The sequence below is a fragment of the Poecilia reticulata genome, linkage group LG13 (assembly GCF_000633615.1).
Source record: "Poecilia reticulata strain Guanapo linkage group LG13, Guppy_female_1.0+MT, whole genome shotgun sequence".
Taxonomy (NCBI): domain Eukaryota; kingdom Metazoa; phylum Chordata; class Actinopteri; order Cyprinodontiformes; family Poeciliidae; genus Poecilia; species Poecilia reticulata.
Genome location: NC_024343.1, coordinates 31,777,006 through 31,793,013, shown reverse-complemented (window position 1 = coordinate 31,793,013; position 16,008 = coordinate 31,777,006). Strand labels below are relative to the sequence as shown.

At 39.9% G+C, this 16,008-nt stretch overlaps 3 protein-coding genes across 11 annotated transcripts in view; 1 reads left to right on the top strand and 2 right to left on the bottom strand.

Annotated features, from left to right (window-relative positions):
* The window catches only part of mark4b (MAP/microtubule affinity-regulating kinase 4b), a 60,908-nt gene extending 56,847 nt beyond the window's left edge, over positions 1-4,061 (bottom strand). For 7 of the 9 annotated variants that reach the window (XM_008426595.2, XM_008426599.2, XM_008426600.2 and 4 more), the window contains exon 1: positions 140-471. In XM_008426595.2, the coding sequence (XP_008424817.1) occupies positions 140-187 (48 nt within the window). In that variant the 5' untranslated portion in view covers positions 188-471. Of the gene's footprint in view, positions 1-139; positions 472-4,014 lie in introns of those variants that run through there. The other 2 variants (XM_008426598.1, XM_008426601.2) reach the window with 2 other exon arrangements.
* A 2,724-nt stretch (positions 4,062-6,785) lies between these two features.
* Positions 6,786-12,210, top strand: LOC103475163 (insulin-like growth factor-binding protein complex acid labile subunit). Its single transcript, XM_008426592.2, has 2 exons — positions 6,786-7,723; positions 9,522-12,210. The coding sequence occupies exons 1-2, from the start codon at positions 7,478-7,480 to the stop codon at positions 11,280-11,282; spliced, it is 2,007 nt and encodes a 668-aa protein (XP_008424814.1). The 5' UTR covers positions 6,786-7,477; the 3' UTR covers positions 11,283-12,210.
* Positions 12,211-12,313: 103 nt separating this feature from the next.
* Positions 12,314-16,008, bottom strand: part of LOC103475201 (gastrula zinc finger protein XlCGF57.1-like) — a 4,187-nt gene continuing 492 nt past the window's right edge. The window contains exons 2-5 of the mRNA XM_008426639.2: positions 15,913-16,005; positions 14,992-15,259; positions 13,558-14,303; positions 12,314-12,791 (exon numbers count right to left, since the gene is read on the bottom strand). Coding sequence (XP_008424861.1) covers positions 12,525-12,791; positions 13,558-14,303; positions 14,992-15,259; positions 15,913-16,005 — 1,374 coding nt within the window. The 3' untranslated portion in view covers positions 12,314-12,524. The remainder of the gene's footprint in view (positions 12,792-13,557; positions 14,304-14,991; positions 15,260-15,912; positions 16,006-16,008) is intronic.

Below are 16,008 nucleotides of genomic sequence, written 5' to 3'. Positions count from 1 at the left end.
CAGTTTAGACTTTTAGCCTCTCTGCAGATCCCACACATGCTGGACATGAACAGTTTGGACTTTTACTGTCACATGGGGTGGTGATATCCTCCTTAGTGGTAATCATAGCCAGACTGTCCGTGTTTTTAAATGTACTTACATGGTCCTGGTTCCGCTCGTTCCCAGGTAGTGCAGTCCGTAAAGACATTGTTCTTCCCTGAGCGAGTCCTCCAGGCGATAAATAAAAATAACTGGGGAATCAGTTTTTCCTTTTGTTCACACTTTGTTCCAAACAAGACCAAAAAAAATCCAGGGTTATGAGAAGTAGGAGAAAGTCTTTACAATCCTCATTTCTTACAGTCCGTGAAGGCAGCACAGGTCACCCAGACGGTGATCCAGATTAAGGTGATCCGTTAAAAACAAACCGGTAACCTCATGATGTCTCCAGCAGAAATACCCCTCCTCTAGATTAGCTCCCCTCCCACCCCCCACCCCAAACCCCCACCTCACAACCTCTACCGGATCATCTCCCTAGAACCGGGCCGGACCTTTAAAACAAACCCAGATCATCGGTTTCCATTCAGCTGCTTCATCCCGAGGTGACGAAAACGAGCACAACATCCAGGAGGAACCGGGGACTGATTCTGGGGGAGAACCGGGAGTTAATGCCTCCTGTTAGCCGGCTAGCGTGGCAAAAATCCCGGCTCCGATTAATTAAAGAGAACCAGAACCAGCTGAGGATGCGTTTGAGGACGCCGGCGGAACGCCTCGGCCTCGGGATGTAAATCAATGACCAACTGCGGGTGTGTGAAAGGGAAGCGGCCGCCTCTGAGTCAGTCCGTCCCCCCGGCTCTTCTCCTCGGTCCAGTCCGCCCTTTAGCTCCTCTCATGGTCGCGGTGGAAAGGAAACTCACCGGAGTCGGTTCTCTACGTGTCAAAAACGAAATAATTTGTGTTTCTCAGAGGTTAGAAGATTTTTTATTTTAAAAAAGGAGGAGAGAAAACGGAACCTCGCTGCGCTCAGCCTCGGTGACAATAAGGGAGGGAGGGACGTCAGCAAGAACAGGCTGGGCTGCTGCCTTCAGGTGCAGCGCAAGAAAATCAGAAAAACCGCGTTCAAGGCTGATGCTGCGTTCCTTTATGCTCGGACGTCCGATTTTCCGAGTTCAAAGACGGAAATAGCAACGACAATGCTGCGTTAGATTTATTCTGAAAGTCACAACTCGATTGTGGGAAGATAATTTGTCTTATTGACCCAAATATTAACGGAACATGTAAAAAAATAAATTTTAAAAAACTAGCATGTAGAGCCAGGGGGTTAGCCATGTACTTTCTGAGGCGTATGCCAACACATTAGCAGCTGTAACTGTTGCAAGACAACAGTGATCTGCCATTTTGAACAAACTTTTTATTTATTTATTTACTTATAACTGTTTTATTCAAACATACACACATGTCCTTGTTCTTATTAGCATCTTATTTATGCTGTCCTCCATTTTAAACATACATGTTGTTTAATTCCGACTCTGACACAAGTCATCTACTACCGATGAAAGAAGAAACAAAGCGACCGGCCATTTTACTAGTAACTAAAGTTAACCTGAATATTTACTATGCTAGTATTTTAAAGACCAAAATGAATTTAAAAAGTACAAATAAATAAATAGTGAAGAAATATGGAGCTAAACTGGAGCCATAACTTACCGTGAATAGATAAAATTCATGAATACTTGAGACTCCCTCTGAAAACGCTTATAACTGTTTATTTTAGTTGTTCAAACATCAAATATACCTTAGTATGCATTAATATTCAGTAGAAACCGCCTTAGATCTCCAAGCTAATTTTATGTTAGAACATTTGGGATGTGCTACAAAAAAAAAGAAAAAGAAAAAAGAAAGCAAATTATGAATAATTTGGAGCGACGTCTCTCCAAAATAAAATTCTGTGAATAAAAATGGAGGAAAAAGTTTCTGGGTAGTAGGAAGCCATTTTCTATTACTATCATCATGTGATCCTGATGATTGGTAAATATCGGTTATTAGCTATAACAGCAATGTCAATATCAGATATCTGTATTGGCCCAGCTTTTCACATTGGTGCCTCCTTAATTAATTATGCACATCGTAAATCCAAGTTGTATTTACAATCCAACTTGCTTGGTGATATGGTGATATCACCATATTTTGCAGTATTGCAATAATAACAATAAAGGTGAACCTGAGAGCTACTTATTGTTTCTTCTTTAGGTAACTATGGCTGCAGGGCAGAACAATAATAGAACCACAAACACAAGAACTGCTCTTGATTTGCAATACGCTCCTTTAGTCAGGATTTGAATCATTTAACTACACATAACAGCAGCATCTAATCATATTTCTGTTAAACAATAAAAACAATGGAGAAAATAGTCAAACTAACAAGTTTTGGGGTTTTGAACATCGTTAATTGGAATTTATTGTGACGACAATAATCAAAATTCTTATCATGATGAAAAATGTATCCCAATAAATGATAAACGATACAATAAATTCTCACCTGACACACTTAGAAGTAATTTATGTCAACTGCTACTGGGAAGTGGAAAAGATACAAAGATACGCTCAAAGAGGTAAAAATGAAACATTTTAAACAATTTCCACAGCCTAATTCAGAACATTTTATTTACTCAGAAGATAAACACACGACATGATAAAATATGCAAAAACAAATATTTTCTTGCCATTCCTGTTGATTTAGTTAGTGATCTTATAATGTCTGACAAAGTTTCAACAGCAGAAATTGTTTAATCCGTTTTATTTTATCTTTCAGATAACATAATATTCAAGCTATAAAGGTTTGAATGTTTTGTGAGTTTTGACAGGACAGTGATTCCATACACACAGAGTGAATAAAACAGGCAAACATGAAGAATCAATCATAATGACTCAGCTGCATCAGGTTTATAAACTCTACCAATTCCAGTGATAATCGAAGGTAAATATCAAGAAAATTAAGCCAAAAGTTTTGAAATCAGAGGTGGGTAGTGACCAAAAATTATACTCAGGTAAGAATAAAAAAACGTATTTGGTTAAAAAAATCTACTCAAGTATTAAGTAACTTATCAAATTATCAATCATTTCATGTTTACAAATTACATAATCATCCATCCATTTTCTTTACACCCTTGTCCCTCAGTGGGGTCAGGAGGTGCTGGTGCCTCTCCAGCTAACGTTCTGGGCGAGAGGCGGGGTCACCTGGACAGGTCACCTGGACAGGTCACCTGGACAGGTCGCCAGTCTGTCGCAGGGCAACACAGAGACACACAACCATGCACACACACACACACACACACACAGGGACAATTTAGATGCATGCACAGGGAGAACATGCAAACTCCATGCAGAAAGACCCCAGGATGGGAATTGAACCCAGAACCTTCTTACTGCAAGGCAACAGCTCTACCAACTGCACCACCGTGCAGCCCATTACATAATCAAACAAACCAAACTATAAAGTGAAATGAAAATTCTAGTATTTTAAGGATCAACATGACAATTATTCATATAAGTAACAAATAAAATCAGACAAAATAATTTTTTTCCAATCAGTTTCTCTCAATAAGAAACTGATGAAACTTTAACAAAACCAGCAGATGTGTGTCTGTTTATGGTGGATTTCTGGTTAAAACATGTTTTGTTAAAACAAACATGGGTAGAAAATCCAGAAATGTTACTCAAATAAGAGAAGAAATACTTCATAATAACATAATAATTCATAGAACAGATTAATAAAAATACTCCTGAAAGGCCATTTTCAGAAGAGGAACTAAAGTAAATGTAACTGGTTTTACAATATTTACAATGAATTCAAACTTTATGCACCTACTTTCTATTTTTAAAAATAGTTAAAATCATGTTATATAATCAGAATGAAAGTAGTTTATTAAAACAATAAAGAAAATAAATACTAACCTCTAACTAGGACTTGATTCAGTGATAAGATAAATAATTAGGAGGAAAAGTTCAAGCTTGTGAGATTGGATTGAGTTTGTTTACCTGGACTGATCTGAACCTGCTGGAGCGAATCCAGGGCCTCATCCTGGTTCTGGGAGTCCTGCAGACTGAGGCTGGACACGCAGCGGCTCGGCATCGATCAGCTGATCAGTCTGAACACCGAGAACGTCACAGCGCGGCGGGTCGATACGTGTTAATGGAGGAGAGGCTGGTCTGTTTCTGATGCTCTACATCCAGGGTTAATGTGTGAGTGAACACAAAAACAACCAAATGTGCAATATTTAGCAGCAAGAACTCATGATAAACTATTACAATGGAACGAGTGAATGGGGTGATACTTGGCTACAAACTGTATGGAAGGCCATCAGGGCCACAAAAATAAATAAAGAGAATTCTGATTTTATTTCCAGGATTCATTTTTTTCTCCTCAGAATTTTTACTTTTTATATCAAAACATTTTATTTTTACTTTAATCTCAGACTTTTCATTTTAATGTCAGAATTTGGATTTAATTTTTTTTCCTCAGATCTCAGATTTTTTTGATTTTTTTCCAGAATTCTGACTGGGAAAAAACATTTGCTTTATTCCCACACACAATTCTGACTTTAATCTCGGAATTTTGACTTCTATGTCAAAATTTGGGCTCTTTTTCTCAGAATTTTTAACTTTTTTTTTTTTTTTTCAGAATTTCTGACATTTTTTAATCGCTTCTCTGGTTGCTTTATTCCATTCTACAATAGAGCAACCGGTGTTTTTATATATTTTATTTAATTTTTTTCTAAGACAAGACAGCCAGCTCTGCTCGTCTCCCACATTAGTGGTGATAATAATGGGTGCTGCTCCTGCCAATCCCCCTGATGACGCCCTGACCTGTAATCTGGGATTACAGCCCGCCGTCAGGACAGCTGCTGATGTCATTCATAGGGATTTTAAAATAAGTGCACAGCAAACTGAAAACAGGCGGATAAAAAGGAACAATTTGTCTTGTGACATGACAGTATGGGTTTTATGAGCAAAAATAGAAAATCAATAAAAGCAAAAACAGCGATGGAAGTTTGTGTGCTGCTGAAAAGAGAGCAGCGATCCTTCATTATCCTCAGGGGAAATAATTCAAACGTCTTTTATTTCATTAAAAAGTTCATTTCCATACAAAAACGGAGGGCAAGTTATTACTGCAAGGTCAACGACGACGTCAAAGAAACGGACCGAATCGAATCTGAGAGCTTAGCGCCCTCTGCTGGTAAATAAGAAAATCGCATCGTTCAACATCATACCGCCGCTTGTAAAATCAATTGTAAAGCAAGTCACACAAAATTGCAAATAGTAGTTATTAGGTTATAGAATATTTTAATTATCACTAGACAAATGATTCTGATGGAAAAGACGATGACTTCTATTTATGCAATCGAGCAACCAGAAGGAAAAGTCCAGTCGACATGAACTGATCCTCAGAGGGTTAAATGATTTTATTTAATCTGCAAAGAGCCTTAAAGCTAACTTCATATGCTTCCTTAACAGGTTAGGATAGCTCTGCGGTCTATACAAAACATGTTCATTACATTATTTTGCACTAAATCTTAAAAAGTGAGATTTTAGTCTGGTCAGTTCTGCTTATTTTGAGCTCCTTACAGATTGAGCTGTTTTAGGGCTTCTGTCACTTTAAATCCAAATAAGCTGCTGCTGGCCACGGCCTTCAACTCAACATTTACAATCACATGTTAAAATGGCTGCAAACAAATCTTCAGTTATACAACAGTACATGTTTGAAAAGTAGAAGTGGCGCCTCCTGCAAGCTAGTAGTTTGTGGATGATAAGTCAACAACAAAACACTTGTCTTTTCCAGCAGCCATTGTAAAACCAGCTGACCAAACAAGAAGAAATCCTTCCTGCCTGCAGCCATCAGACCGTACGACGTCCAACTCTGAATTACCTGAATACTCACTCTTATTTCAATTTATTTATCTAAACTTTAGATGACACTTAAATTACTTGTAATTTCACACTTGTGTTATAAATTTCATACCTTTGTTACATTTATATTTGCTTGTCAGCCAATAAGCAGTTTCATCTTGCACATTAATAAGCATTATTCTGGCTCAAATGTGCTGGAATTCCGTCTGGGTTGCTAGGTAACGGGTTGGGCTTGGCTGGGGTTGCTAGGTAACGGGTTGAGCTTGGCTGGGGTTGCTAGGTAACAGGCCAGGTTGTGCTCGTTTTTAAACCGGCTCATTTTTCAGATGCAAAATAACAAACTGTGCAAACTGTGAATTTTTGCTTAAAACATTCACTTTAAAATACATCAACTAAAGTGTTTCCAATGAACCAATGAACAAAATAGCCTCTGATAGGTTATTTTTAACCTATCAGAGGCTTACAAAGTCATGACATCATCCCAGATTGTTTAAAGACTTGGTAAGACAAATGAATGCAACGTTGATGTTAATGTTGTATTGTTTACTCACAGGGTTGGGTAGTAACTACTTACATTTACTTAAGTAACTTTTTGGAAAAATGTGTATTTTTACTATGCTGTACTTTGAGTAATTTTATTATGAAGTATTTCTTCTCTCTCTCAAACATGTTTTAATCAAAAACTCACCAGAATCAGACACACACCTGAAGTTTCTGTTAAAGTTTGATTAGTTTTTTATTGACAGAAACTGATTTGGAAATATTTTATTTTGCCTGACTTTTATTTTGTAATTATATGCATTATTTTAATATGAGTCTCTAAAATACTAAAATTTAAACATAACTATATTTTGGTCTGTCTGATGGTGTAAATTTTAAAATATTAAATGATTTTTGATCAGTTATTTGAAAGTTATTTGAAATAGTTTTTTACTCTTGAGTGATTTCTTTTTACTTTTGATTAAAAATATGTGTAAGTAGAGCCGCTCTTTCTTGAGTGCAGCTTCTGGGTACTCTGCCCACCTCATCATATTCAAACTGGCTCAAACTAATTTTCTTGTTCTTTTTTAATTGAGTCATACAGAAATATACGATTAAAAAATGGAAAAACTGAAAGAAAAGCCCTCAAATCTTTTGAAAACAACTCAGGCGGTGACCACTAGGCGTCCCTTTTTCTCTCTTCAATAAACACTTTCTGAGTTTTATCTGGTGTTTCAGCAGATGCACCTTAAAGTCACTCAAACCTAAAAAAAAAAAAAAAAAAAAAAAAAGAGAGAGAGAGAGAGAGAGAGAGAGAGAGAGAGAGAGAGAGAGAAAAAAGTCCCCAGAGTTGTTTTTGAGCCGTTAGCTGGATCAACCCTCCTGTCACGTCTGAAGTTCACACACTTCACGGAAACGCTGCTTTCTAATGAGGTAAGATTTGATTTAAACCTAAATTTACATTTAAGTGCATTAATATCTAAAATATAAAACAGTAAAAATCATAAATATTGAAACCTGCTTGCTTGTTTCTTTTCTACTTTATGTCCAACATGAGTCACAAATAGTGTGTTAACATAAGAGGTTATAAAAGAAGGACCATGTTTGAATTTGAATGTTTTTCTGCGTTTTGCTGCAGCTGATGATGCTAGCAGCGCTAACGCTGGCCTCTCTGGGCCTCTTGGCGCGGGCGTCGGACCTCTGCCCGCCCGCCTGCCGCTGCTTCGACAACCTGACCACGGCTGACTGCCGGGACAAAGGCCTGGCCCAGATACCGCCGCTGCCCGCCGGAACGCTGAAGCTCTTCATCTTGAACAACAACATCAAGGAAATACCCGAGAACGGGCTGAATGAGCTGCAGGTACGCAGCTGCATGCTGCAGGTTGCTGACACATGCAACGCGCTGTGGGTTGTTGGTTAAACGCTGCTGCTGCCTCTGAACAGGCATAGAAAGCATAAGCTTGTGAAACCAGCTGACACACATAAAGCCCTAGTTGTTAAGTTCACTGGTGTTTTCTCAATGTGTTCAATTCAGTTTATTTACACACCAACTCTAAACAAATGTCATATCGAGGCAATTAACAAAAAAAAAGGAATTTTAATTCAATCAAAGATACATTTTCTTGGACAGGGGTGTCCAAAGTGAGGCCAGGGGGCCATTTGTGGCCCGTGGAGTGGTTCTGTGTGGCCCCCTAGATACAATTTAGGAATGGATGAATTCCTAAATTGCAGATCATTTTTAGGTGTTTTTATTTTATCAGCCCAGTTTATTTTTAGTAACCAGAACCACAAATCCACTCAAATGGTCTAATTAAAGTTAAATGGTTTTCAAAGATAGTTTCATTTTTGTTGCAGGTAATAAACTAAAAATTATATTTTCACCAACAAATTAGGAAATTGTTCAGCGTTGAAATTGTTTTTCTGGCATTTTAATTAAAAATACTTTTAATCAGGTAAAATTATGTAGCATTTTTAAAAAGTTTGGACACCACCACCTGCAGGAGGCTGATTTACAAAAGAAGCACACCACACTTTTCAGATTTTTATCACCTTATTTCTTTCTGATGATAAAATCTCCTGAAACCAGGATCAGCTGATTGTTACTTGTGAAAATGTAGATAAAATGTGTTTTTTGGTTTAAAACGACTTTTAAAGAAAGTTATGCTTTTTCCGTGGCCTTTAAAATCAATCCTGTGTTTTGTTATATTTTTCTTTAATTACAAGAATAAAATCGTAGCTTGACGATTAAGACACAATACTAAAAGAAGAAAGTCGTTTTAAAGATAAAACAATTTGATGGTTATTCAGGCCTGATGTGATCAGATTTTAGTCTGAGTGGTTTTATTTGACATAAACTCAGTTTTGATTATTTGTTTCTGTTACTGATAATAATCTGATGCTCATGTGTTAAATGTTTATCTTCACAAGATGCTCAACATTCCTCTTTATTTTTTGTAGTATTTCCCATAGTTACAATTTTATTTTCAAATTATGACGACTTTATGATGGTACAATTATGACTAATCTTGTATTATGTAATTCTTGTATTTGTCGATTTATTATCGTGTTATTACTATATTCTCGTAATATAACTTTAGTGTTGTTACAACTATAGTATTATTACCATATTACCACAACCTTATTCTCCTGTTATTACACATTTATTCTCGAATGATCAACTTTATTCTTGTATTATTTCAACTTTTCCCATATTAAGACATTCTTACAGTATTAGTACTTTACTCTGTATTATCATGACTATTCTACTAATATTACGACTTTATATGCGTACTTTACCTATTCCCATAATACAGCATTATCCTTGTAATTACAACTATTCTTGTATTATTACAGATTTATTCTCGTATTACTAGATTATCACATAACAATTTTACTCTTGTATTATTACTTCTTGTTGTAATATTGCATCTTTATTCTTGTCTTACTATAGCTCCTCTGGTAAAGTATTGACTTTACTCACATAATTATGATTATTTGAGTAATACAACTTTATTCACAATATTTGGACTTTATATTCGTAACTTTGTGACTTTATTCTCCTGTTAGGACTTTACTACTTCCAATATCCCAAATGATGAATGTAGAATTTAGTCTTTTATTGCTGAAAGCATCTCTGACCTCCTCTGTGTGACCTCCAGGTCCTGGACATGACCCAGAACCAGCTAGATGCCTCCCTGAACCCGGTTTGGCCCAGTATGACCAACCTGACCAAGCTGCTGCTGCGCGACAACGACCTGTCGTCTCTGCATTCGGCCCAGTTCCTGAACTGCCCCGCCCTCGTCTTCTTGGACCTGAGTAAGAACCACATCCATCGTCTGACCCCAGGGTTCCTTTACGGGTTGGCCAATCTGAAGACGCTGATCCTGAGCCACAACCGGATCGAAACGCTGCAGGCGGAGGTTCTGGACGACGTCGTCGGCCTCACAGAGCTCCACCTGAACTTCAACAGGTTGAGGGAAATAGAGAGCGGCGTCTTCAGGAGCTCCGCCATGTTGAGAAAGTTGGATTTGTCCAACAACCGGATAGTAAAAGTGGAGGATGGGAGTTTCAGAGGAGCGGCTGGTTTGAAACATCTGGATCTGAGTGGAAACCAGCTGGTCACCATTCCAGCCGATTCCTTCTCCGCCCTGACCGAACTGGATCACCTCCATTTGACGAGCAACAACCTGACGGATCTGTCGGACAGATCGCTATCAGGCCTGAACAACCTGACTGATCTGGACCTGAGTCGGAACCGGCTCTCCTCTCTCCCAAGCGAAGTTTTCAAAGACCTGGCCAAGCTCAGGTTTCTGGACCTCTACAGGAACCGACTGACAGAACTCCCGCCGGACGTTTTCAGGAGTTTGATCAGCCTGTCGGATCTGCAGCTGGACGGAAACCAGATCTCAACTCTGCCGCCGGAGGTTTTCGCCACATCGCACAAACTTCAAGACCTGCAACTGTCTCACAACCACATCCTGGAGCTCCACCCAGCTCTGTTCGCCAACATGTCGTCTCTGCAGAACCTTCAGCTGGCCCACAACGCCCTGACGCTACTTCCAGAGGAGCTTTTCCACAAGCTGCATGCGCTCAAAGAGCTTCACCTGCAATCCAACCGCATCACTTTCCTCCACCAGTCGTTGTTTGACGGTTTACCAAAAGTAACCAGAGTGGATCTGTCCAACAACCGTATTTCATCTCTACATCCAGACCAGTTCAGGGATCTTTCCAGGTTAAAAGACTTGAAACTGGACGGAAACCAGTTGGCTAAGCTTCCCTCAAATCTTTTCACTGCTCTTGGGAAACTTGTGACGCTGGATCTGGGCCACAGTAACCTCTCGGAGTTGTCTTCAGACGCTTTCAAAGGGTTGATCCACCTGAAGAACCTGATTCTGAGCTTCAACCTGCTCCACAGCGTCCACTACAACGCCTTCCAGGACCTGGGCAGCCTCCACACGCTGCTGCTGCAGAACAACAGCCTGGAGAGTTTACCGCCCGAGCTCTTCCACCCGCTGCCGAAGCTCAGGGAGCTGAACCTGCACGGAAACAAGCTGAGTTGCCTCAATCCTCGTCTGTTTCAGAAGCTCAAAGACCTTCAGGAGCTGAGCCTGAAGTCCAACCGGCTCCGTTCTTTAGAGACAAAGACTCTGAAGCCTCTAAAGAAGCTTACACTCATCTACCTCTCTGACAATATGTGGAACTGCACAAGTGTCGATATTTTCTATTTGTGCAACTGGGTTAAAGTAAATAGAGAAAAACTGAACGATAAGCCGGTCTGCTACTTCCCGTCCGAATCGAAGTCGCCCCTCTTCTTACTGGATCACTGCGCTGCCGCTGCGCGCTGCCCGCCTTCGCTTCCTCTACAACTGCTGAGTGTGCTGACGCCTTCTCTCATCGCTGTAGCCCACAGCTTCCTCTGAAGTGGTTCACGCTTCCTGTACGTCCGCTTCCTTTATTCGTCTGCACTCCAAGATCAAACTAAAGCTCAAAGAGCGCAACTAAAACCTCACGGTGCTCACAGTTCGTCACATCCAGAGAGTTTTACATGACGGACCAACTCAAAGAGGCGCACAGTACGGGCTTCTGTAGGCAGAAGCAAAGGAGGAAATCTCAGAAATTTTCTAGAAAAGAAAAAATTATGTTTGAAAAGTTGCAAATTTGCCAGATAAAATTCGGAATTTTTTAGATTGAACTTGAGAAGTTTAATCTTTCCGCAAGTTTGCTGAAAAAGAAAAGAAAAACAGAAATTTTGCAGAAAATTAAAGGAAAATTGCTTCAACTCAAATGTTCCTCCATTAGTTGTTTCTTTAAAATATTTTTCTTCAATCTCATGTTCTTCAGTTTGTTTTGATTGTACTTTTTTATTAGTAACATAAAATGATTAGTTAGAAACTAATCATTTCTGTACCAAATAAACTTGAATAAATGAAACTTATTTTTTACTCCAATCTTGAGCCATTTTGTGTCTGCTGATTAAAATAACAATAAGACATTAAAATTTGTTTGAGAAAAATGTTCTTTTCATCATAAAAGCCATTAAATGTTTGTTGAAGGTGCTGAGCTCAGATGAACAGTTTCCTCTACAGCTACAGAAGGAAAAAGATACCAAAACTCGTAAAATTATTATTGTGCAAAGCTGTAAATGTCAGAAACAACTTAGATTCCAGAAAAACTGTTTATCTGCCGTCATCTGTGGCTATGCTAACTAGCCTTAGCATTCACGACGGCCTCGGTTGTGGAGAAAACCCACGTCGCTCTTGCTAGCACATAGCAAGAGCGATGGTATGATCAGCGTGTACACGCGATTGATTGACATTACTAAGACCCTCCTCCTGTCCCTTGTTCTATAGATTCCTGCTAATTATTTAATTCATCTATAAGTTGCAGGACTAGAATTTGACACCAAAAACAGCCTTGAATTATATTTAGAAATAGATTTTTTCTGTAAATCTGAATTTTGATGGGACAAAATGTTGTCACATTTATTGTTTAAGACAAAAAATAATTTTTACAGCTCTTTCAAGACCCAACATACTCAGAAATAAGCCAACCGGACATCCAGCCTGCGGCCCTGAATTCTGGAGAAAAGTTCCGACATGAATCCATTTGAACAGCAACTGAGTCAATAAAAATCCACAAACTGAACCAGATCATCTGTTGCTTCAAACGTAGAAACACTTGTGGTCCTTGAGGTTCCTCAGATAGGAGAAGCTCTTCCCACACCTGTCGCACATGAACGGTTTCTCCCCGGTGTGGATCTGCTGGTGAGCCTTCAGGCTGTTGCCCTGGTTGAAGCAGCGGCCGCAGATGTCGCAGCTGAACGGCTTTTCGCCCGTGTGGATGCGCTGATGCCTCTTCAGGTTGCCTGTGTTGCCAAAAGATTTACCGCACGTGTCACAGCTGAACGGTTTCTCGCCGGTGTGGACCACCTTAAGACGGGGAGGGAAGGGAAAGGCGGGTAAATTCAAACTTATGACACAAAATCAGTCATGAAGTCCTGCAAACGGGTGGCTGTGTTTCCATTGACCTTAAAATTGGATGAATTGAAATTACGAAAATAAATTCACTTAATAGAATGGCCTAAACAAACTTATTCATGTGTGATTTTAACTGCATTTGTTATTTAATGAAAATACCACAGTTGTGAAATTGCATTTTTCTTTTGCATTAGTTAAACATCAACAAAGTTTTGCGCAAATTTGTAATGGAAATGCAGCTACTATTCATATCATGAGTTCACTGAGAACAGGAGGGATTCGACTGTGCAAACCTTTATACATTAATTTTAAATAAAACTTTATAAAATGTTCAATGCTTAGTACATTTAATTTCTGCAGAAGCTGCCAGTGCTGTGTTCATATCAGTGAAAAAAAGCTGCTTCTGTATCAAATCGATCATCAGTAATCAGTATCCTGCTAAAACGACCCAGTGATCCATTTTATCCTTACAGCTGTGATGCCTCTGAGCAACATTATATTTAAACCCCTAAAATCAAGAATTAAGGAAATTGTAAGTTAATAATTAAAAGTTCCTATATACTTTTAGCAAAGCCAATCATTATTAACCTAATAATGGTTAATAATGGTTTAACTCTATTAAACATTGGACATTTTGCTGCTTTTTGTACCTTTTTAGGATCAGAAATTAGTTCAGTAGAGAGTGAAATGTTGGTTATTTAACAGGAAAACTTCCCACCTGATGTGATTTCAGGCTGCTTTGCTGCGTGAACAGACGTCCGCAGATCTCGCAGGCGAACGGCCGCTCGCCGCTGTGCGCCTTCAGGTGGATCTTCAGGTAGCTGGACGACTTGAAGCTCTTCTCGCAGATCCCGCAGCAGTGAGGTCTCTCCAGCGTGTGCTGCTGCTGGTGTTCCCGCAGCTCCGTGATGGTGCACAGGCGCTGGTCGCAGTGCACACAGCTGCACGGGATGGTCATGGCGTGCGTCTGGGTGTGCTTGCGTAGGGACTCCATGCAAGGCACCACGGTGCCGCATGCGACGCAGGTGAGTTTCCTCTCGTCCAGGTGAAATGTCTGCTGGTGGATCTTCAAGGCATTCTTCTGGATGAAGGATTTCCCGCAGGTCTCGCAGCTGAAGGGACGCTCCCCGGTGTGCAGTCGCTGGTGGCCCTTCAGCGTGTCGGCCTGGTTGAAGCTTTTGCCGCAGGTGCCGCATTTGTACGGCTTTTCGCCGGTGTGTATGCGCAGGTGGCGCTGCAGGTTACCTGGAATGGTGAAGCTTTTGTCGCAGTACTGGCAGTTGTACAGTCTCTCGCCGGTGTGGACCCTCTGGTGCAGCTTCAGTCCGTGAGCTCTGTAAAAACTTTTGCCGCATTGGTCGCAGCAGAATGGACGCACGTCGCCGTGGAGACGCTGGTGGTTCCTCAAGAGCTTCTTCAAGGTGAAACCCTTCCCACAAACGTCACAAGTGTGAGGCCTCTCATCTGCAAACGGGAAGAAAACTGGAAAATGTAAGAATACATTGAAAACCCTGAGTTTATTGCTGTTCTGAAAGACGTTTTACAAAACGATAAGCATGCATTATAACAACTGCTTTTATATTAATTTGGACCTTTTAAATATGTATTGTTGAATTGAAATGATAAAGATTTTGTCCTTAATCGAGTCCTGGAAATGTTTTTTGGTGCCATATTTAATACACAGAACATTAAACATGACATAAGAGAAAGACGTACAGGTTTCCAACGGTTTCTCTGCATTTCATCAAACAAGTAAAGAAATATTTTAAATACAAGAACATTTTTCAGTTTTGAAACATTTGTCTTTGTTTGTTGTGTTCATAGTCAGACTGGCTTAAGTTATCCTGATCTCTGCAGTTGTTCTGCTATAGGTTTAGGTAACCAGAGGACAAACTGACCACTGTTCACTCTGTTACTTCTCCTACTACTCTCCATTTTTGCATTACTTCAACTTTTTCACTTCATACAAACGACATCTATCCTGTTGTTTCGTTTGTGTTTGTGCATCTGCTCTGTCTTCTCAAACCTTTAAACCAATTTAGATAATTAACTGAACTTGTTTGATGACTCGGTCCAGCTGGAGTGGACGTTCTTGACTTGGAATCTGCATGCGTCACTCACTGCATACAAACTGAACTAAGGGGAAACTTGCCCTTGTGAATCAGCATGTGAGCGCTGAGGTTGCGCTGGAAGGAGAAGCCCCGCCCACACTGGGAGCAGACGAAGGGCCTGTCGCTGCTGGCTCCGTGGACGGACTGGTGCGCTTTGAGCTGCAGCAGGTTGCTGAAGGTTTTCTTGCAGAGCCTGCAGGTCTGGAGCGACTCCCTCTGACCCCGGCTCACTTTCGGCCCTCGCACCCGCGACCTGGGCTTCACCAGGCCTTTAGCTCTGATGGTGTAAACCGAGTCGTCCACCTCCACCTGAAACAGGATGGAAGGTTGTGGTTTGTAGCCAAAATCGTTTGACATTCATCCAGCAGCGTAAAATCTCTTTTTCTGATTATGTTTCATGTCAAAATCAAGGTTTTAGTCTATTAAGTTATAAATGCAGAGAAATTATCTGCCACAAAAACAAATTTTGCTAGGCGATAAATTGTCCAAAAATTTATTGCAATAAATGATAATTTTGCTGTTTTAAACCCATTTTCAACAGATGTGACAGTAATAAAGGCATCAGAATGCAAGAACACGTTCTCAAAAATCCACAAACTTTAAATTCTGATCATCGTTTAACACTGGAACTGAAAAACGTTTTAAATATCCAAACTAAACAACAGGAACAACAAATAAATTATGAATCTGTGAGCAAAATTATTCTTCAAAAAGTTTCAGTTGAGACCAAAACAGACTGAAGACTTTATCATCCAGGTTTTGGTGGAAAGAGAAAAACGATGGAAATTATTCCATAATTCAAATTATCATGTGATTATTTGATTTACTGCTTATTGTGACACAAAGTATTTGGAAAGAAAATGACCCAAATCTTTTTAACGTAAACCTTTCATATTAATCACATTAACAGTCCTAGTTAAAACCCACAGCTTCCAGACAAACAGGTTTCTGAAGCAGCTGACCATGTAGTCTGGGTCGTCCTCCTGGCCGGGGTCGTTTCGGTTCGGGTCGGAAATGACAGAGGCCTCCAGGATCTCCTGCTTCAGTAAAACCGACTG